General features: G+C 37.7%; 1 protein-coding gene across 1 annotated transcript in view; it reads right to left on the bottom strand.

Moving 5' to 3' along the window:
- Positions 1-24,569, bottom strand: part of SYT1 (synaptotagmin 1) — a 353,422-nt gene that overhangs the window by 82,445 nt on the left and 246,408 nt on the right. Inside the window, exon 7 of the mRNA XM_023749755.1 lies at positions 4,848-4,965. Coding sequence (XP_023605523.1) covers positions 4,848-4,965 — 118 coding nt within the window. The remainder of the gene's footprint in view (positions 1-4,847; positions 4,966-24,569) is intronic.

Below are 24,569 nucleotides of genomic sequence, written 5' to 3'. Positions count from 1 at the left end.
GTCATCAAGAAACCATTTAAAGCCTCCATTTCTAGCCTTATTAACACCAAGGATCTCGTTGTTTCAGCTCCAAGCAGAGAGGTACCTTGCTATGTTAGAGTTGGCGGATCCCTATTGTCCAACTGGAAGGTGATGGGTGTGGGGAAGGCTGAATGGTGTATTGGAAAGAGTTCTGCATTGGAAATCGGAGGGCCTGGGCTTCAGTCATAGCTATAGCAACTACAAATCAGGTGACTTTGACTGTTAATACTAGGGACAAAAGCGATAGCCAGTATTGATCCCCTCCTATGTGCCAGCTATGGAGCAAGATGATTTATGTACATTATTTAATGCCTCTAAATTTCAATTTTCTGAGGCTATTACCTTCAGAAACTGCCTCAGAGGTCTCTAATGAGAACTGAATGAAAATACCAAGTTAGAAAAGGATTTCTAAATTGTAAAGAAGGGTTGGAATTTACAGGGTTTGCTATATGGGTATATGATTGAGGCAAAATCTTTGTGTCTTGCATTTTGAATTAACACAATAGGCAGGAGATAAACAGGCTCTGTTGGAGGGTAGTAATAAAAATTATTTTAAAAATGCATTCCATTTCTATTTTTTTTCAGTTTTGTTTGTTGTTTCATTCCATGCCTTGTCTTAATTCACTGTTGGGTCTATGCAAAGCATGGTCTACTGAGAGCATTTTGCCTGAATTGATCAGGCAATCCTGATCAAACAAACTGATGAACTTTCCTTTTCCATTTTTGAATCAAGCAATTGGTTCAACTGTCCATTAGTTGCATTCACATTTTGCATATTTAACCCAAGATTTGATAAACTTCCTAATAGAAAAAATTAGTGATATTTATTGAACATTTAGGTGTGACAGACCCAGTGCTTTTATTGATTTATCACAAGGACCGTATAAACCAGGTTCTCTTATTACTCCCACTTTATCGATAATGCACCTGAGGCTTAGAAAGCTTAAATAACTTGTCCAAAGTCAAGTTGCTAGTAGTGGCAGAGTGGGATTTAAACCTTGGCAAAACATCCAACTTCAGTTCCAATTAACCAGCCATTTCCAGCAAATGTAATTTGGCATTTGGATTACCTGGAATGATCTTATTATATAATTTTGGTCTCATAGGACATACATAGGTCAACTTACTTTGACACAGACCATCCAAGTGCTTAAAGTTAGTTTAATGGGAAGTAGGTTAAACAAATTTGAAATGCAAGACTTGTTTTTTCAGGCCACAGCTCCTTTGTAAATAATTCATTATTCACTCAACAGCTATGCTCAGTGCTAGCAGTCAGTGAGGGCATCGTGGGAGATATAAATACAGAACACATTCTAGTGAGAGAGAAGCGTGATGCTGGAAGGGTGTAAACAAACTCCCATTGGCATTTGAAAAAGAGAAAGGTTTGTTCTATTGCGATGAATCAGAAAAGGCTTCGTGGAGTCCCTCTACCTAAAATGTTTTCTCTCCAAGACACCCTGTGGCTCACTCCCTCATCTCTCTCCAGGCAGCTTTCTCTGACTACCCATGTACAGCCACACCCCAGCATTCCTTCTCCTGCTTCCTCCTTTGCTTTCCCAGTGGCACTTTTCCCCTCTTGGCATACAATGTGTTTTTCTTATTTATTGGCTTCCTGTCCATCTCCCCACATTAAAACATAAGCTTCATGAGGGTAGTTTTTTGGGGCTGTTTTGTCCAATGATGCACATCTAGTTTCAGAAATACCTAACACAAGTGGATAAAAAAAGCTGTGGTACATTTACACAATGGAATACTATGCAGCTGTAAAAAGGAAGAAACTCTTTGCAACAGCATGGATGGACCTGGAGAGTATTATGCTAAGTGAAATAAGCCAGTCAGAGACAAATATCACATGATATTACTTATATGTGAAATATAATGAACAAAATAAACTGATGAACATAACAGGTCTAGAGGCCTGGATACATGGAACAGACTGACAGATGGCAGAGGACAGAGAGGTGGGGGAACAGGAAGAGATTGACCAAAGAACATATATGCGTATATGCATAACCCATGGGCACAGATAATAATGTGGTAAAAGCCTGGGATGGGGCTGGGGCTGGTTGGAGGGGGAAAGGGGGCTCTATGGGGGATATCTGTAACACTGGCAACAATTTAAAAAATGAAAGAAATACCTAACATAAGGTAGGGACACAGTACACATTTGTTGAATGAATGGAGAAAAGAAGACTTAAGCTGAGCCTGAAGAATGGATAGATTTTAGCTAGGTATTGGTGAAGGGAAGAGAATTCCAGGTAAAGAATGACTTAAGTAAAGAATGGAGGCAGCCTTGAGGGGTATAAGATGAACTGGAAGGCAAACTAGGGGAGTACTAGGCATAGAGGATGATATTGTTGGCATAGGAGTTTGGAACAACCTGTGAGAGAGGATACACAATACCATGTGATAGGATCTGGCTATTGAACCAAAGGAAAGCTAAAGGTCAAAGGTGTCTAGTGATTTGGTAGCAAATTGTTCTTGTGATTAAAAATTTCTCTGAATTTTTTTACATATAGACACACCAAATCCTCTTATTTTTTAAGACCAAATCCTCTTATTTTTTAAGGTTTGAATACATCACACTATAATTATGAAGCTTAAATGATCACATCTTTGTCATTGGACTTTGATAGCTCCCTTGCTTTTTGGTAGATGGGATGGTCTAGGCCAGTGGTGGGCAAACTGCAGCTCGTGAGCCATATGCGGCTCTTTGGCCCCTTGAGTGTGGTTCTTCCACAAAATACCACGTGCGGGCGCGCATGTATAGTGCGATTGAAACTTCGTGGCCAATGCGCAGAAGTTGGTATTTTGTGGAAGAGCCACACTCAAGGGGCCAAAGAGCCGCACGTGGCTCGCGAGCCGCAGTTTGCCGACCACTGGCTAGGCTTGTCTTGAACACTTTGTGTCACACCTGGAATCTCCCATTTCTCTATATGCCCCAGGTTCTTTTCATGAGAAATTATACTTTCAAACCATAGCTTGTGCTAGGGATGCTCTTGGCTACTTAGCCTGTTTCTAGGCCTTTTCAATGGACAGAGCTAGGGGAGGTATGTGTGTATAGACACATAGATACATATATTTTGCAACTTAGGTACATTAAGTACTCTTTACATTTTTAGAGGAAACTGCTCATAGCTTTAAATATGCTCAGTTATGCTATTAGGCAATGAAAGCAGTAAGTTATTAAATGAGGTCTTAGTGACATGAAAGAATTAGTGCAGCTTCCTCAGGCGACTTACTTATAAAGAGGCACCAGGAGAATTTCATTAACAAATTAGTGGTGCAGTAAGTAGAAACTCAGCTCTAGCGATTTTTTTTTTTTTTTTTTTTTTTTTTTTTTTTTTTTTTTTTTTTTTTTTAGCTGTTATACTTTAGAACAGCAATTTTCAACCTTTTTCATCTCATGGCACATGTAAACTAATTACTAGTAATTACATTTTCTTTTTTGCCAATCTTACAAAAAATAGGTATAATTTTGATTCATTCACACTGGACAGCTGCTGTTGTGTTGGCTGTTGTCATTTTTTATCTGACAATCTAAAGGAAAAGAGGTCAGTGTCCCTGACTCAGGTATAGCAGTTGAATATCACTGCTTTAGAATATGAAATCACCAGGCTGCATTAGGGTGACCTTTTGAAGTTTGCAAAATTTTTATTGGAGAAAGCACTGAATAACCAGTAATGCTAGTTCTAGTGTCACAGCCACAAGCAATGACAACTGTAGTCTATTTATGATGACCTTGTGGCATATCAAGAAAATTTCTCACACTGTAATAATTCACTGGAAAATTAAATATAATTGATTTAATCACACAGAAAATAAAAAAAGTACATTCAACTGTGGAAATGACAAGTCCTTGACTTGACTTTGCTTTTGAGCAAGAGTGTACTACTTTACTCACCATTTTAAAAAAACAAACTAAGGTTGGGTTTTATAGAACTTTAAATCCCAAAGTCTCTCCCATCTCCAATATAAGCTACAGGAAATAAATGCATTACCATGGGGATTCACCCTCAAACAGACTTTATTGTTCACATATTTTGAAATGAAGAAACTTTAATAAAACAGTATCTTTAAAAACTATGCTAGGCTATGAAACACCTAATAAGTCTCAAATAAAATACTATTTTTCATATGATGAGTGAATTTTGAACCAAAAAAAGTACCCCCTCCAAACTAAACAAAATTATAGTTGGTCATAGGCATTGCCTTTTATTTTTAAAAATCATATATATATAATTTTTATTTTATTTTATTTAATGTATTTATTTATTTATTTATTTACTTTTGAGAGAGAGAGAGAGAGAGAGAGAGAGAAAGAGAGAGATAGAGAAAGAGAAAAAAGGAGAGGGAGAGAGAGAGGGGAAGGGAGAGAAACATTGTTGTGAGAGTGGAACATCGATTGGCTGCCTCCTGCATGCTCCCTATTGGGGATGGAGCCTGCAACCCGGCATGTGCCCTAACTAGGGAAATTGAACCAGCAACCTTTCAGTGCTGGACAATACCCAACCAACTAAGCCACACTGGCCAGGGTGGTGGCATTGCCTTTTAGAAGAAAAGCAAGCATTTTCAGCTTTCAGTGCTATAGAAATGACAATTGATACTTGTGCTATGAAGCAGGAAAATAGATCTCATCTTCTGTGCCAATTCCAACACATTGAGAGTGGCTTCCTGGGGCGCTGTGTTGGGATGAATTCTGAGATTGCTTCCAGCTCCGTAAGAACGAGAACAGTGATCAATTAAGGGCTGGAGAGTCACAGCATGTGTGCTATGCACTTGGTAACCATGATGAAGCAGCATTTAAAAAAAAATCACAGACTTACCAGATAAGCCACCCACGTCCATCTTCTTCAGGTTCTTTGCCTCCAGGATGACAACAGTCAGTTTGCCAGCAGTAGGTACATAGCGAAGGGAGAAGCAGATGTCACCCAGTTTCTCTTGCTACAAAAGCCAATACACAAGCATAAGTAACTTTTCAGATAAAGATAAATATAGTCTACAAATACATTGTAATTCCTCAGGAGGAAGGAGCGTTATGACAATTAGAATTGGAAAATTCTTAGGCTTATCGGCATCTGCCCAGTGGTCTTTCATAAGGTATCATCATTAGTGATTGCCACCCATTTCAGCTCATTTACGCTTTAACATTCATTGAACTAGATCCATAATTCAACGGTTCAGGAAATGAGACCAAGATGACTTCGCTAGAGACTCCACTCTGAATGGCACTGCCACACTCTGGGCAAACTTCTTAACTTTATTAAATACCTTTGCAAGGAGCCAGGAACTTTTTTAGTAAAATCACTCCTACCTAAATTTTGGTCTCTTTATACCTCAAATAGGATTATGTTTAATACTTCATATTTAGATTTTTTGATAAAAGACTATTGATTAGAATTTCTGAATTTCTAGTAACTGAAAAACAATGAAGTAAGTTTTTGCACTTTCATTTTTACTCATTTCAAGTGAGGTCTAACTTTCTTTCTCTTTATCCTAATGTGTGTAAAAATCTAAATCCTAATATTTGTAAAAATCTAAGTGGCAGGTTGGAAAACAAATACATAGTAATAAAAAAGAATCCCATAGCCCCTCACCTATTTAATTGATACCATATTTTATGCTCAAAGCACATTCACCAATCCTGTACCCAGGCATTTCTGAACAAATGAGTCAGAGTTGAAGATGATAGTACACAAAACTTGTATTTACTTTTCCAGAAAGAACTGCTATGGGTTCTCCCACCTTAAGTGTCTTACTCTCTGGCATCACTAATTAAGAACCATGTTGTTAGAACTTTCGTGTTTGTATTTATAAGCATGAGGTGGGAGAAGCTGGAGGATCTACACAGCTTTCTGCCACAGGGAATTAGGTATCTGACAAACTAGGGTTTATTTATTATTGCCTCCCTCCTACCCCCTGCCACCCCCCAAAAAAGTGAATTCTGGTTCCAAAGACAGTAATGGTTACCAGATTTCTGAAGATAGACTTTTAACATAGGAGTGAGTTACAGAGGCCATCTCCTCATGTCCTCTCATGTTATACTCTTATTATGACCATATTTAGCTTGACCTATAACTTTATGAATAGTAAATCAGCCAGAGAGTCCAGTGTGGAAATATCTGCCTACATGTAAATTAACAATTAAGGAAATGTAATTCCTTTATAGGATACTCATTATATCCACCTTTAAGAGAGAAAGGCATAGCTACCTGTTCTATGCTTTATCTACAGGTGAGAAGTAATATATTCAGTGTGTGTGAGAAGTGATGCTCTTTCTGCTTAAGTAGTGCTTTTATTGAAAATATCAACATGTGTTTTTTTTAATTTAAATACATTTTTATTGACTTCAGAGAGGAAGGAAGAGGGAGAGAAAGATAGAAACATCAATGATGGGAGAGAATCATTGATCCGCTGCCTCCTGCACATCCCCTACTGGGGATTGAGCCGGCAATCCGGGCATATGCCCTGACCGGGAATGGAACTGTGACCTCCTGGTTCATAGGTCAATACTCAACCACTGAGTCATGCCAGCTGGGCTCAACATAGTGTTTATATCCCCCATTCTTTCATTCCTTGAGTCCTCAGAACATCTTACCTATACATCTCTCAAGTCACCAAGGACTTATTTTTTGTCTTATGGTGCACACGTCTTAGTTTTCCCACATGACTGTAAATTCCTTAAGGACAAGGTCCTTGCTTGAATTATCAGTTCCCACACATTTCCAAAAAAGCAAATGGCAACTTTAGATAATATCCCCTTTTGAGTTATGTAGGTCATAGCTCACCTCCATTAGTGTAGGTAATAGTTACTTCTAATGTGCTAAATTCACCTGAAATGCCACCCCTACAAATTAATTTACACATCAGAAGGACCTGGTGGAATAAATTACTTTTCATAGTCTTTGAAAATACAGAATGAGAGTCAATATCACAGAAATTAATACAAAGTGTAGACAAATTTATCTGAACTTTATGAGATAAGAGAGATGTAAATGAACAAAATTGCTGTTCAAAAATGCTCATTAGGAGGAGGGTTCTTTTTGCTGGATTCTGTCTTTTTGCCACAGGACCCTCCCTGGGGAACTCACTGTGTTGCAGAACCAGGTTACTGTAGCAGTTCTAATTAGGCATTTTAGACATGACTGTTCTCTTTTAAATGACACCTCTCTTTATGGCCCATAATTTAATTCCATAGTTAATTTATTGGCATCTCAATTGTTTAAAATAATGTCACAACTTACCTACATCCTAGTATCATTTTATTCTATCTTATGATATTTAGGGAACTTTAAAGATTTTACACAATAATTAGTTTTAGAAGAGAGCAGTTATGGAGTTTGACAAACCACATCTCAAGTAGGAGAAATATGTGAAGTTTTCTGTAATTTTAAAACTATGGGATAGAGAAAGAAGGAGTAGTTTTTTTTAAAAAAGAAAAATATCAAAATGGAAACTTTGGGAGAAAGATAAATAAGGAAAAGTACTTATTTTAGCAGCCTTTACAGATCTACATATAACTAACTTAGGGACTTAAACATGTAAAGCTTCATTTGCTCATAAAATTTTCATAATTGGTACACCAAGTTAAACATGTATTTTTCTATCAATCAATTGAAGTTACTTTTCAATGTTTTAAAATCTTATTTCTGGATCTATAAGCCATTTGAAAACTAGTCACTGTTTATTCTGGAATTTGTGTCCTTTTTGGAACCAAGCGGATAAATAAAGAACAACTCATTTTCTAGAAACGGGGGAGGAAAATACCCAGTTCATGTGAATCTTTATCTTGTTCATTAAATTTTCTGAGTTGCAACTATCTGAGATATAAATATATGCTGTTCCTAATTCTTTAAAGTCAGCTTTAATAATTTTCTAAAATGAAAAGTTTGAGGATGGGGCCAACTTTCTACTGTTACATTCTGGTTTTATCCTTGATTAACTGTTTTAGGACATTTAATTAGATGGAGTTGCACCCCTGTCCCTAGGAAGCCGTGGGCAAACTACGGCCCGCGGGCCGGATCCGGCCCGTTTGAAATGAATAAAACTAAAAAAAAAAGACCGTACCCTTTTATGTAATGATGTTTACTTTGAATTTATATTAGTTCACACAAACACTCCATCCATGCTTTTGTTCCGGCCCTCCGGTCCAGTTTAAGAACCCATTGTGGCCCTTGAGTCAAAAAGTTTGCCCACCCCTGCCCTAGAGTCTGGTTTTAGCCTGTGAAGGTTTTATTGTATCCCTTGTTATCTATACAGAAGAATTGGAATGATCTGATAGTTTTATGTGGACATTTTCACATCAAACTCTTATTTCATAGTTTTCACATGTCATTTTGGAAGAAAGATGATTGAATAGTAATATGTAAAGATTTAATATTAAACATTTTATCTATAACTCTAAATTTCTAAAAATCAAACATTTCTACATTTTATAAATGTTTCCTTTAGCAGGGTTATGGTGATGGAAGACAAAGTGGCTCTTGAAACATTTATGTAGAAAAATGATACCCAAATCTGTCTCTCAGATCCTAATTGCTCCTTGAAAATTCTGTGTGTGTTTTCTCCACAACTGCCCTGTAAAGTAGGTACTGTTATGTCCATTTTATAAATGAAAACTTCGAGACTCAGAGATTATATAAGGTCTATGGGCGTCTCAGTGTGGAGCTGAAGCAAGGTCCTTTGACTCAAATCATGAGTTGCCTTTACCATCAGATTGCGGATTGGAAGGACAAACAAATATTCCAACTGACCGCTCATTGGCTACTCCATTCTCACTGACATTTTATTCCTATTGTAAAACTAGAAATGAAAACATGCTGGAAGTACAGTTTTTATAAGGTAATTTCAAGCAAGACCCTGTAGAGCTGCAGCAGACAAATGAGTGCTTTTGCTGCTGTGATTATCTCATGAAGGGGGCTTTATGACTATTAGGAATTTCAGCTTTATGTATAATTTATTTTAGTCAATTGCCTTGATCACTAGGTGGAAACTGCCAGTCAGTGTTAGAAAGTTCCAACTGTGAGATTTAGAGAAATTAACCTGCTCTTTTAGAATGGGGAGCTGACAATCAGAAAGCACTTTTGTTCTGAGCTGCTTGATAATTCCATGATTTTTTTAAAAAAAGTAGCCACTAAATAGAGTAGACACAAATTAATGACTGGCTAGACAACTCCAGCAATACCTTCCCTTTTTGAAAAGCATGGTAGATATTAGAACAGAGGTCAGATCCAATGGCTATATAAAAATTTTGATTTAAAATGAATATTTATTTGATGGCTTCTATAATACCATACCTCATTTTATATGTAAAAAGAGGGGTTCACTTAGTGACCTTTGCAAATGGGGCTAAGTTCACATGTGTGTTGGAAATACTATACTTTTGAGTGAATTTTTAAAAGACACCTGAATTGACTTAATGCTGTGACATTTTAAAAAGGCATGTTCTAGTTATATTAATCTTAGGATTTTTCTATGTGTTAAGTTAGTGATAGATTCTTTGAGAAGAGGATTTTTCTATGTGGTTGGGAATCTATTTAGATGTGACAAGTACTAAATGGCAGTCCCATAATCTCTCAAAGTGAAAATTCAGGCTATGTGTATCCTCCATTTATAAAAAATACTAAGATGTTATTTATTTATAAGAAGGACAATGTCAGGTTTTTATCTAAATAACAAAGTGGGTGGCTTTAAATATGTCCTTTGTGTGGTAGTATCTTTCAAATTCATCTTATTCCCACAACTACTTTCATAGCCCTGAAGTATCTGCCAAACCGGTATTTACATCTAATGGTCCAGATGGTCACAGTGTGAAATGCTGCCGTGGATCCACTGAGGCTAAAAAGACTGAATCTGGCCTAGCGTACAAATGTACTGTAAATTGTTCAGGTGCATGAGACAGTGTGTTATATCTTTGAATACTTGTTTTTACTATATAATCCATTAACTTTGTATTCACTCAATTACTCACTCATATCTTATTAAACAACTGTTATGTCCCACCATGGATTCTTTCAGGTTCTAGACTCCATTATACCTAGATAACTAAGATGACTTTAAGATTTTCAGAATATAGTGGAGAGACAGACTTAGGTAGATAATAACAACATAATGTAATAACTACACCATATAGGCAGCACAAATGCTATAGGAGCCAAGAGGAGAAGGCTGAAACTTTGCAGAGTCTGGACTTTAATAAGAGATTTATAGCCCTTATAAATCCAGCCACCTCAAATGCATGTTCTTTGTAAAATGAATGAACTTGCCATGCAAATGTAGCTGTAAGACAAGTCTCTAGCTAGCTCTCCTCTTTTAGCCAGAACTACTAGCATGTGAGGGGGGTGAGGGGTGGTGTCATGACATTGGTCCTGAAAGAGCCAATACTTGAGCCGAGATGTGAAGATTCAGCAGGAAGAATCAATGTAACCCTGCTGAAGAAGAGAGCAAGAATGTTCTAGGCAAAGAAATGCATATGCAAAGTTTCTAAGAGCTTAAACCAAGTTAATCTTCTATAAGCATAACATTCATGCAATTAAATTAAATATAAATTTCTGTTTATGATTTAGATCTTCAAAATTTCTTCATGATATTTTTAACTTCTATTTTGATGAAAAGATACACTTTGAGCCCTTTTAGAAATAACAACTAACATCAGAAAAGAGGATATTCTGAAATAATCAAAATAAGAATGATAAAATAGAAAATCAAAATGCCTATTAAAGAGTAATAGTCAAGTGCAGAACAGAGTGGTGGGAAGAGCCCTGGAATGAGACATGGGCATTAACTCACTATGTCTTCATTAAGCAGATATTTATTGGGCATTTCCTGTGTGCCAGGTACTGTTCTAGGCACTGGAATACAATAAAGCATGCAAAAATCAATGAGCAAAATAAACATAGTAGATTATAAGGCAAAGTGAAGTAGTTAGAAAAGTGCTTGGCACTTAAAATGTACTATATGAGTGTTTGCTATTATAACAAAAATCCTATTTGAACCACCCTCTTCTCTAGATAGTTCAAGTTCTTCTGCTCCTTTTTACAGCCAAACTTCTTGAATGAACTGGCTACAATCATTGTCCCTATAACATATGTTCCACTGATTTCTCTTTCCATCATTTTATTGAAATGGTTACTGTTAAAGTTTCAAATGACACCCATATTAGTAAGCCAAATATTTTTTTGGTCTCATTGACCTGAACTCTCAACAGAACTTGTTGACTTCTCTTTTTCTGATTCTTTAACCCAATGCTTTCTTGATTTATTTGTCTATGGCCACTCTTTTTTAAAATTTTTTTTATAGGGGTGCCAGAAAAGAGAGAGTGCAAGATATTGAAAACCTATTTGAAGAAATAATGACAAAAAACTTCCCCTACCTGAGAAAGAAATATACTTATAAGCACAGAGAGTCCCAAATAAGAGGAATCCAAAGAGGACCACACTAAGACACATCATTAAAATGCCAAGGGCTAAAGACAAAGAGAGGATTTTAAAAGCAGCAAGAGAAAAACAGTTAGTTGCCTACAAGGGAGTACCCATAGACTGTTATCTGATTTCTCAGCAGAAACTATGCAGGCCAGAAGGGAGTGTCAAAAAATATTCAAAGTGATGAATAGTAAGGACCTACAACCAAGATTACTCTACCCAGCAAAACTATTATTTAAAACTGAATATTATATAAAGAGCTTCACAGACAAAAAAACTAGAGGAGTTCATCACCACCATACTAGCATTGAACGGTATTTTTCAAGAAGAAGAATAAGAAGAAAAAGAAAAATATCAAATATATGAACAATAAAATGGCAATAAATACATATCTATCAAAAATTAAATCTAAAAATCAAAATAAATAAGAAATCTATTGACTGAATAAACGGGTCAATAAAACAGAACCAGAGGCATGGAAATGACGATTCTCAGAGGGAAGTGGGTGGGGTGGAAGAATTTAAACAAAGATCTTCTATGCATGTATACATTTCCTATGGATATAGATAATTGGGTATCAAAGGCCTGGGGCAGGGCAGGAACCAGAGGAGGGTGAATGTGGGGGAGGGGCGGAGAGGGACATCTGTAATACTATCAACAAAAAAGATTTAAAAAATAATAAGGAATAAAAAAAAAGAGATTGAGAATAACAATCAGCCTTCAGGTAGAAGCAATCACCCCACCCTGTGATCAATAGCCTGAGGATAATAAAGAATGAATATAATCAGACCGAAGGCAGAGGCAGGTCTTGAGACTGAGTCTGAGTGACCTAATTTGGTTCCCCCTGGCCACTCATTCTTGATGTCCTTTCTCAAGGCTTAGTCCTAGCCCATTTCTTTTCTTCATAAACTGGTATTACCCCAGTCTATGGCTTGAGTTACAATCTTCTTAGAAGGGATTTCCAAATTTGTATCTTCAGTTTAGATCTTTTATCTGTGCTACAGACTCATACATCTAACCATCTGCTTGTCATTTTCACATTAGAATATTTCACACACATATTAGGCTCAAATGCCAAAAGCTGAATTTATTATCTTTCTCAAAAACTTGGTTCATTCTATTTCAGTGATTGGTACCAGCATTCAACCAGCACTCAAGCTGGAAAACTGGGAATTATCGTTGACCTTTGACTTCTTTAGAGCTCTGATTTAATCTATTAGAAATTTCTCAAATGGGTCTACTTGTTTTGACCCCTATCCAATACATCTCTAATATTCCAATATTAGAATATTTATCACCACATTTCAATAATCTGTCACCTGGATTATTCCAATAGTCTCTTAGTTGGTCTCCTTAAGTTTGCTCTTGAAATACAGTGGTCAGTCACCTTTTAGGTAACAAATCTACTTATAATCCTCAAATAGGTCTCCTGTCTCTCTTAGGATGGAGACCTGCATCTTTACGTTAGAGTATTCCTCAGGGTTTGGTTCCAGGTTACTCCTCAGCCTCATTTGATACCATTTGTCCCCTGTGTGCTCTAGCCACATCAATTTTCTTCATATCATTAAATATGTCATGTTAATTATACTCATATCCAATGCCTCACCTCAAAGATAATTTATTTTGAGGAGCCATACCTGAATCACCAAACTAAATAAGAGTATTCTTCTTGAATACTCTTTAGTAGCTCCCTGTAATATTCTTTTGAACTATTAATTATAGGAATAATGCATTATAACCAGGTACAATAATTATAATCATGTACAGCAGGCATGTATTGATTTTTGTGATCATTGGATTGTATCTCACTTCTATGAATTTGATCATCTGTATATAGTACCCTTTATATGTATGCATAGTACCTGGCACAAAGGAAGTGATTAGTACACTTTTAGCCAAAGAATGAATGCTCAACTCTGGCAGAGACTGCTAGAGAAGTGATGTGCACCACTTCTAGATTTAATCGCCTCAAACTCCTACCTATGAACTTTTCTCTCTCTAATGACCGAGACAATGACCTTAGAGTGACCTTGGAAGAGCAGAGGTTCAATCAGCCAGGATTTCTGAATGGTTCCTAAAGAAACATGGAGTCCTACCTACCAATGTGGAACTACCTTGTACTATCGAGTGAGCAAGAAATACATTTCTTTTACTGAACCATCACAATTAGGCCTATTTTTAAAAATGATTTCCAGAGAGAGAGGAAGGGAGAGGGATAGAGAGATAGAAACATCAATTGGCTGCCTCCTGCATGCCCCTTACTGAGGATTGAGCCTGCAACCCGGACATGTGCCCTGACTGGGAATTGAACCATGACCTCTGGGTTCATGGGTCATCACTCAACCATTGAGCCTCACCAGCAGGGCAATTGGGTCTATTTGACATTATTAGCACAAATAAGAGAATAAGTTCTAAATGGTGTTTTTAAAAGTATGATTAGTGATCCATTTCATTTTGTATGGTTTGTAGAAAATAAGCAATGCTTAGTCTAATACTTCACTAATTCAGTTTACCAAACCCTTATTTTGTTTTCAATATGTCAGTCCTGGTGCAAGGTACTTGGAACAAAAGATTAAAACTTGTTCTTTCCCTTAAGAATCTTATTCTGTGCTGGGAATAACAGGCAAAAAAACAGAAGTTCAACATAAAATGGTAAGTGCTATTATAGAAAGATGTATTATGAAGGACCACTATAGAAAAGGTAGAGAAACTTGTGGTTAATTTCATATATGTAAATTTTGAGTGGAGGGTAGGAGAATGTGAACAGAATGTGAACTGGAAAGTGAGTCCCAGAAATGTCTTTGTCAAGTTTCCTCATGCTATAGTGTGTCATGGTGCCTGAAATCCCACCCTTTTTGCAAAAGCTCTAGATCTCTAGGTGGCCTTTACAATGATATGAAATAGTGTTTTGCCTCCTAGTGGACAACATGGCAATCCATCATGGTATTCAGTTTTAGTTTGACAGATTTTGGGGGTTATGAAAGATTTATCCAAATGAGTAGAGATGGACAAAAAAGGGGAAGATAGTGGGTATGCCCCCATAGCTTGGGATGTTGCTTCAGTTAATAGAGGGCCTAAGTGGGATCCCAGGAAATGACCAACTTTATGAGAGCATGTGAAGAGGAAGGGAAATACTGGAGAGGTTTGTGGGAGATTTCCCAAGGCAAGACTCAACCAAGTTGCTTTGTTCCTTTAACATTCTCCCTCTGTTAACTACATGTCCTTGATTTATCTGGGTCAGATCCAATTTTAAGTTTTCTATTTTTTTTGTCCTCATGTGACTTGGAGGCTCTGAGATAAAGTATCCTTTTCCGAATAGTTATGTGGATTATGGGAAACCAGTGTTATCTTCTTTTAAAATGTGAATACCAAATAAGTTTGAAATATGGGCAATGTACATTTCTATGTGGATTTGACCTATACAGTTATACAAGAAACACTAAAGAAATATTATGCCAGATGTGGGCCATTGATCCTGGAGCATTCATGATAAACAATGCCAAGCATTCCATAGATGTGTCATCTCTAGTGGCAAAGACATGCATTTGAATGATTTCCTCAGAGGCTTACTGATAGAGCAGAATTAAAATTTTTCTATCATACTCAGTGACTGCAAAGAGTTTATATCCTGACCTGTCATTCTGGAGCTACATTTACTGGTCCATCCTAACCTGAGGGGAAACTATGGGAGAGTAGGGTCTTGACAGAGAAAGCTCAGAAGCCAGGGTGCTGTCCTTGACAGAGGACACTTTTCCCTTTTGAGTTCTGGGATGATGGTGATCAACAGGGAATCCAGATGGAATGGCAGTGCCACATAACTAGGACCTGTCATTGGCCCAGGAAGATTTTCCTTCTCCTCAGGGAGGGTTGGGTAAAGAGGAAAGGATGAATGAATCCTCAGCAGATCTGAGTTCTGTCACTATCCAGCTCATGGGGCTGCTCTCAGAAAGTTCTTCCTGCACCATTCAACTGGATAAATAATAACTGCTTTATATTTAGATGAGGGTTACATGAGATCCATCTGTGACCCAAGGGGAGCTCAACATCATGGAGAGAAAAACAAAAAGAAGGCAATAAAGAAAGTATGGTGGCCCTAGCCAGTTTTGCTCAGTGGATAGAGCTTCAGCCCTTGGACTGAAGGGTCCCAGATTTGATTCTGGTCAAGGGCACCTACTTCGGTTGCAAGCGCCCATCCCTGGTTGGGTACAAATGGGAGGCAACCAATTGATCTCTCAGATCGATGTTTCTCTCTGTCTCTCCCCCTCCCTTCCATTCTCTCTAAAAATCAATGGAAAAATATCCTCAGGTTAACAAAAAGAAAACATAATAAAAGGAGAGAGTATGGTGTAGGCTTGATCAAGTCACACGGAAGCTGGTAAGGAGAGAAAAGCTATTGAAAAGCAATGTTAGAGAGGTCAGAGGAGCCAAACTCAACTTCTCTATTTCTGGCTTCGGTTGACCATGGGGTCTGTCCATTGCAAATAGGAACCTTTAAAAAAGAGAGAAAACAGAAATAAACCCCTGAAAAATTGGAGTTGGGGCTGGGAAAGTGAGGCAGTGGAAAACAAAGGAAAAAAATAGAGAGGAGAAAAAAAATAGAACAGTGAAGGAAAAGCCAGTTTGTCTATTTTATCTTCCACTAGAAAGAGAGCATAGGGAAGAGAGAAGGCAAGGAAATCAAACAACCTGGAATGGCGAGGAGAGCAGTGGGAGGATTTTGAAAGAGGGTTTTATGTGAATTCACTTCATAAGGAATGAGAGCTGTTGCCTGGCGAGGGGTCATGGGAGACCCTAATTATTAGTTCAATTGGGAAGAACCCAGGAGACATATTTGCAGTAATTCAAATGCACAGACATAAAAAGTTTGATGAACCTCAGATGACAGAGAAAGTGGATATAGTTTGTAGACTGTATCAGAAGGAAAAGCACCAGGCACTGTGATGATTTCCCCAAGCTATGGCTCAAGGCTGTTCGTTCTCTTCAGGATTGACACAGGGGAAACAGGTCATATGGAAATTTCATTGAAAAAATACTATAATATGTTGAAGTTCCATTAATAGCAGCAGAGATATTGGCATTAGGGCAGGGAAATAGAAAAGAATGAAATAAACAGCTGTTGAGAGGATCATGGGCACTGCACATTGTCTGCTTTTCCAGAGCAGATACACCTTCTGGCTGTTGTTGGAACACCAGGCATGTCCTTTACATGTATGTCACAAATCATATGAGCAAAAAATACATGAAGAGCTCCAGCTGGCATTGGCCAGCAGACTGAAGGGTCCCGGGTTCAATTCCGGTCAAGGACACATACTTTGGTTGCAGGCTGAATCCCTGGTCCTGGTCCTCTCACATTGATGTTTCTCTCTCTGTCTCTCCCTCCCCACCCCCTTCCACTCTCTCTAAAAATCAATGGAAAAATGTCCTTGGGAGAGGATTAACAACAAGAAATACCTGAAGAAAAAAGTCTTACATAAGGACAAAATAGCATGAGGAGCTTAGCAAAAAAGGAAGGTATATATTACTGGGTTGGTGGCCCCTTAAAAAAGGTGCTATTGGATACTCTTGAGGGGCAGGGAATGGAGAAGACAATTACTGATTGAATGGAAGAAAATATTATCAGTGTAACATATTATTTACATTTCTTTAAAAATGGATTTGAAGGTGCAGCAGAAATTTAGGTAAGCTTGTCAGGAAGAGAAAGAGCTAAGATAAAAATGGCTAGAGAAGATGATTCTTGCTGAGAATAGGAAACCACTACCCAAGAGGAGAGGCCTGTGTGAGGTCCACAGAGGAATAAAGAAAGGATTGGGAGTAAAAAAGAGCCCCCAGAGAACCTGATCCAAGGAAAGAGCAATAGAAGACAAAAATATGTAACAGGCTTTCTATAGATGAGACCTAAGTTCATGGAAAAGAATACAGGAGTCTGAGGCAAGCAGAGGGATTAGATCACAGAAAGAAAGCAGACAGTCAGTTATAGCTCAACAAAACTGGAAAACAGAAGTGGCTAATTTCTCTATACACAGGCATAGAGAAAGCACTGCTTGCAGCAGGACTATCTATATATATAAAAGCCTAAGCAACCATTCAACTGTTCATTCAACCAGTAGCTATAACGTGCACTGACCACCAGGGGGCAGATGTTCAATGCACAGGCATGGAACCATGGAACAGAATGATGAATCTCAGAAGGAAGGGGGGAGGAGGAGGTCGGGAAGAGATTAACCAAAGATCTTACATGCATACTAGGGGCCTGTGGGGAGTGGGCCCAATCTGTGCACCAGGCCTTCGACATCTCCCGAGGGGTCCTGGATTGCAAGAGGCCACAGGGCCGCTAGTGTAATATAAAGACAGAGTGCCAAAGTTGAGAAGCACGGTGAAATTTCACAACAAAATGGAAGCACTTTACAATAAAGTAAGAGTGAAGCAGCACTCCTAAAGGAATTGACTTGGGGGTTCTTGATGCTCATCAGTAGGGGAGGAGTAGCACACAGAGCAGGGGAATGGATTGCTGGAGATGGAGAACCTGGGTGAGAATGTGAGTGGGAATGTGTAGTGGGAAAGAGAAAAGGCCAACTTTGTGAGCAAGAAGAGTTAAGACAGCAGAAATGGGAGGATCCAGTTTAAACATAACTGCCCTTTTGACAGATTGGAAAGGGTGCTCTCACTTGAAAAGATGTTTTAAAATATAAAGGGCAACCTATGAAAATGATGCCAGAGTAGAGCTTAAAGGCCATGGACTTGAAAAGGAAAATGGTAAAGGTATTCTGCATTTATACGGATAGGCAATTATATAGCAGAAACATTATTGCATGAAAGCAAATTTATTTGGGGTTGCAAGAAATAGAACAAGAACTACTACTTGTTCCACTTGTGTGATCCTGATTGCACCATGTTCTATTGTGGCTTCAAATGCTGAAACATGGTGCTTCCTTTGCCTGGTATAACCTCCCTCTCTTTATTTTTCTCCTGAACTCCTATTTATTTCTCAACTGAGCTTTTCCCTGACCATTCTCCCTTTGGGGTTTCTTCCCTCTTTGTGTTTCCATGACACCTTTCCAAACTCTTAGTATGGCATTTGCAATGTCAGACTCTAGACGTCTGTTGGCCTATCTGTCTTTAAACAAGGCCTATATGTTAATCCATGTTGTCTAACCTCGTGTCTACCATATAGCTAAAGGTCAAATCAAAGTTATAGATCAAGAGAGAGGAAAATGGTAATTATCAGTTTTTGTTTCTATAGTAAGAAAAGTTTGGAATCAGTTAGTCAAGACTATGAGAGCAAGTCATCTGCTGTGATGGGGATTGTGGTGACATGACAGAAATCAAAAGTTCTGCCTTCTGAGAGGCTCAGGGCAGAGTAAAGGAGTAAGCCCCTGGCTCTTTGATAGGCCCTGCCTCTTATGCCAGAAAGCACACCTATAAGGCGGAGGTAAAAACAAAGTCTAGGGCTGGAGGAGGAAAGCTATGGTATATGGTGTAGTAATACAAAAAAATAGAACTGTGTCTAGTACAGAGCAGATACTGTTTAAAAAAGTTATCTGAAGGAAGAGATATTTAGAAATGTCAATTGGATTTCTTATTAAAAGCAAAAAAGTAGGATTTTGGGGATCAAGCTTTCTGGGAGTGTAGGCATGGCAAGGACAATGTACAAAGATCATCGGGAGAATAACAGCATAAAAATATAAAAGAGACAAAGAGAAAAATCACAATTTGGGAGGACTGAGTAGGTATTAAAAATTATTTGAGTGACATTGGGAATTTGGCTAGTTTGATGGTTGGAGAGAAATTGAAACTATTAATATATACTGGTAAGAATAAAATGAAATCATAGATAGGAAAGAACTTTTAAATATTAAACCTGTCCTGTGAATGAAAGGTACTCATTTTTCTTGCTAGTTTAATATCAGTAGAAGAACCACTTTAAAATAGTTTCCTCTACTTTCTTTGCTTCTTCTTTTTTTAGACATAGAGTAGCTGTATTTTCTAAAGATGCAAACAAACCCTCTTTAAATTTAGATTTCAATGTTGAAATTCAATGCTGAATCTAGTAAAGATGCAAAAGAACCTCATTACTTGATGATATAAGCTGAGGTGGAATATTTGAATTTCTGAATAGATATAAATCCCAATTACGACGATGGCCATTTTAGTCATTTCCAGGGTAATTATAACCCTCTATAGATGGAATGCTAAGATAACTGTAAGAATTCTTTAATTGAGATAAAGAAGTACAGTCCATCTTTTGTGCCACAAGCATGATGCATCTACATGGTAGTATCACGGTGTCACTGTGAAAAGACTATAATCAGATTGTGGGTAATAGGAACAAAATCTTTCTCTTGCACAGTCCACTGAATTAGTTTTCTGATGTAGGGGAGAGTATATGGAGCAGCAAATTATAGGCATATAGATTAGGACTTTGAATTTAGATTTTCATCTTGATTATATAGCTGACTTGAAGCAATAGGAAGAAATTTGCTTAACTTTAGTTACCTCCTGCACAAAGTAGATCACCAACTCAAAGGTGATAAGGGAACACCTCTCACATCATCTCCGTTAATCTCAATTTCTTAGTAAAGCTGTCCCATCTGTATATTACTTTTTTTCCCAGAGTTTTTGACTTTTCTCTCTTCCATGGTGATCTGCTCTTATCTATTTCTGCTGAAGGTTATGCAACTAATTAGTGTATTTCTCATGTTGCCTTTAACATATTACACATTGTGGCAAAGTTACAGAGGAAGTCATGATCACCTCTAAATATGCTGGAAATTCAGTTTGCCAAGATTTCACAAATCATTCATTTCGCAGAAATAATTTCGTTTTCATCTGGTTTGCCTAGGGGAGAGTTCACTGGTGTTCATTGTTAAGAAAATCAGAACATCATTAGGAAATTCAATGGTCCTTTGCATGGAAATGTGGATGCCGCTGAATCACACGGTGCAAAAATATAGTTTATCTGCAAATGAGTATGATGTGAATTTGCATGGAAGCCATTCTCTTCAGACAAAGAAAGCACATAGAGATCTCTTATTTGCTTCATTTTGCCTATGTTCATGTTGACAGCTGGAATGACCCTGCTGAGATGTCAGGGATTTTTTTAGTCATGTAAAGTACATTACAGATTTTTATGAGAAATAACTACTAAGAGAATTTTCTTTTTAAAAAAGCATGTGTTATGCAATCACAACTCAAGGTATTTTAACTAGGATGATTTCCTTCTTTATTTGTAGTGACATTCTGGCTTTCAGTTTTTGAGCATCATATTTTTATGAAGGAAATTTAGTTTCTAGAAACGTAAATGAGAACTGATCCATACATTTCTGGTCAACTTCACCAGATGGCCTTTATCATTTTATTAGGATTTTGTTTTTATTTGTGATTTTAGTAGGTGGTATTTTATTGATGGAGATCAATACTAAAATTATTTAGAAAGAGACATTTGCACATGTAAAATCCTATGAAAGCATTTTTACCAATACTGTACCTTAAAGTAGTCTGCAAATCTCCATAGAAATCTACCTCAGAAAACTAGTAACCCTTGCTGTTCAATAAATTCTGCAAATGGCCCTGGATGGTTGTTCAGTGGTTAGAGCTTCAGCCTGTGCACCGAATGGTCGTGGGTTCGATTCCAGGTCAAGGGCATATACCTCAGCAGCAGGTTTGATCCCCAGGGATGTGTGATGGGGCATGTGCTGGAGGCAACCAATCTGTGTCTCTCTCTCCCCCTCCCCCACCTCTCTCCCTCCCACTCTGTCTAAAAATCAATGGAAAAATATCCTCAGGTAAGGATTAAACGAAATTCTGCAAATGGACAAATTAAAAGCCTCCGGTAATCCTTATTTCTATTGCTTTAAAATGCATATTCTTGCATATATATATATTTGCCAAGAATATGCATTTAAAAAAAATATGACCCCTCTAAAATCTTTCATGTAGGAGAAAGAATATGTGAAATCAGAGGGATAGCATTTTGAATTTGAAGCTGGAAAGGATAAGTACAAAATTGTTACTGAAAAAAGCCTTCATAGTCCTTGAATACTTAACATTTGGCAGAAGGAGATGAATCATGGATATATATGACTATTTTTGCAAGATGCTAAGATAGAGGAATCTTGTAGGTTTAAGCTTATGGGAAAAATAAAAAAGTAAAGAAAATGTGTACTATTAGAAAAGATTGGTCCCATTTTATACAGAGTGAATTAAAGGTAGGGAAATGAGCCAATGATGTCACTTGTAGTTGAGAATGGTACAGAGTTAGGTGGGATAGCTTTCTGTAGGAAGCTGTTTCTTTTTTTATATATATGTATTTTATTGATATTTTACAGAGTGGAAGGGAGAGGGATAGAGAGTTAGAAACATCGATGAGAGAGAAACATCAACCAGCTGCCTCCTGCACACCTCCTACTGGGGATGTGCCCGCAACCAAGATACATGCCCTTGACCAGAATCGAACCTGGGACCCTTCAGTCCGCAGGCCGACGCTCTATCCACTGAGCCAAACCGGTTTGGTGGAAGCTGTTTCTATTACAAATTAAGGATACTCTTCAATTGTGTGTGAGGGGGAAACTGAACAACTTACAGAAATAAGTTGGGGCAGTTTTTGCCTGGATTATTGAGAAAGTTTCCTGTGCTTACTGGTAAGGTACATTAATAAAGAAAAAGTGGACAGGAGATTATGGCTATCTTCCTAAAAGAAGTGAGGCTCTCAAAAATGGTAGTAGAGATAGTTAATGTCATGGTTAGACTGCAGTTAGACTCCTGCATTCAAATATTGGCTTATCACTTACTAGCTGTGTGATCTTGGAATATTCATTTTTCATTAATTTTTGCCAAATTTTTCAATTATAGTTGGCATTCAACATTATTTTATATTAGTTTCAGGTGTACAGCATAGAGGTTAGACAATCATATACTTAAAATGTCAGAGGGAACACATTGTAAAGTACCCACCTGGTACTTTAATAGTTACTACTATAATAGTTATTACAATATTGCTGACTATATTTGACCTGGGAATATTGTTAATATTTGTGGGACTTTGTATCCTCATCAGTAAAATGGGAATGATAACAAATAAACCTAAATCAAAGGACTGTTGTGAGGATCACAAAGTTAATATATGTGAAGTGTATACAACAGAACCTGGCACATAATAAGTGCTCAATAATGATTAGTTGTTAATAATAGGCTATCATTTATGGATAAGCTTGTATGTGTTGGATACTTCATGTAATTTATTTGCTACCTTTACAGCCATGAAGTATAGGTTATCATTATCTTCATTTCCTCAATGGGCAAACTGAGGCTCTGTCCTGTGAAGTGACTTTCTTGAGGTGTCATGGTTATTCAAACCCACAACAAAGGTCTGTTAACTTTTTAAAAAAATAATATATTTTATTGATTTTTTACAGAGAGGAAGGGAGAGGTATAGAGAGTTAGAAACATCGATGAGAGAGAAACATCGATCAGCTGCCTCCTGCACACCCTCTACTGGGGATGTGCCTGCAACCAAGGTACATGCCCTTGACCGGAATCGAACCTGGGACCCTTGAGTCCGCAGGTTGACGCTCTATCCACTGAGCCAAACCGGTTAGGGCGTCTGTTAACTTTTTATATTGGATCATTATTCAATAGTATTTAGCACTATGTCAGTAAGATCCTCTTAGCACAGGTGCTGAACTGGAAAAAAAATCACATGGCAGGATTTCCCTGGTGTAAGTGTTCACAGCCAGATTCTTCATCTCTAATATTATGCATCATCTGTTAAGCAATTTGTAATTGCTTTCATGTCTTCCTGAATGCACAGGAATCAGCAGGCTCCAATTCCTGGATGACCGTCTCAAGGTCTTCCACGGGTAACTGCAGACCGTTGAGTTGAAAAGGGTTTCTCAGAGGAGCGGAAGCGTACCCAGACACAAGCTCCCGACTTTCCTTTATGTTCCTGAGGTGGCCTGAGTTAAATGCATGGACTAGAAGGAGATGTATTACATTGCTTTGAATCAGAAGGGATAATAAAACGTATTCCCCTCTCCTCTTAGGGATTTAGTGAGGTCAAATAAGGAAAAACAGAATGATAAGCTTTCTGCAAATGAGGGATGAATGCAAGAAAGGGATTACTTTAAGAAGAGAATTAGAAAAATATGAAAGCAAGTCACCTTCTCTAAACACCTGATAAGTACTATATTTTCTGTTCTCATGTGGCCAAAGGTCCTTGGATACAGTGTAGAGGTTGTCTGACTGAAACATCAGTTGGGCTACATGTAGAGCTGAAGTCTAAAGTCAGAGAGACCTAGGTTGAAAACCCTGTTTGCCACTTACTAGCTAGGTGACCATGAGCAGGTTGTTTCATCTCCCTCAGCCTCAGTTTCCATTGTATAAAATGGGAATAATGATAGTACTGATTTCAACTAGTTGTGAGAATTAAATGCAGTGAGCTACATAAAATGCTTAGAACGCTGCCCATGGTAAGTGCACAATGCATGCCAGTTATTATTCTAAGTATAGTAGTATTTCTATCTGTAAGCAATTAAGAATAGTTCTTTTATAAGATAATATTTTATTCATCTCTGTGTAGTGCCAGGTACAGTGCCTGGTACATAGCAAACACTCATATTTTTTGCTGTGTTAATCAATGGAAGGATAATGCCATGTGAATGTTTATATAGTCACATTCCTCTAAGTTAGTATTCTTACTAGTTTGTTCTTGGACACACAGAAGAGTGCACGGACAGCCAGGAGTGTGGTAAGATGTGTATCTCACCACACATGACCCTATCCTAGGTTCTCCTTCTGCAGGGAGACTCAGGGTATCCTCACACAGTGGGCCTCTTGGATAAACATAGTTTGGATCTTGTCCCTCTACTCAACTCCTAAGTGGCTTTGAGCCTCAATAAGGGATGTGGTGGTTTATTATATCTGGCTGCTAACTGGAATGAGCTGAAATGGAAATCAGGAAGTTCAACAAGAAATCTGAAAATATCCAGCCTAAATTGGAAGAATGAAGGCTATGTTCTGTTCTTCAGGACATTTTTTCTTTGGAGATTTTTTAAACGTATATAACTTTTGGATTTATTTATGAACAATTTAAGAAAATACTAGACTAGTAAAACGATAATAGAATAAAACAAT

The sequence above is a fragment of the Myotis lucifugus genome, unplaced genomic scaffold, assembly GCF_000147115.1.
Source record: "Myotis lucifugus unplaced genomic scaffold, Myoluc2.0 scaffold_9, whole genome shotgun sequence".
Taxonomy (NCBI): Eukaryota; Metazoa; Chordata; class Mammalia; order Chiroptera; family Vespertilionidae; genus Myotis; species Myotis lucifugus.
Note: the sequence above shows the minus strand (reverse complement) of the source record. Positions and strands in the feature narration are given on the sequence as shown.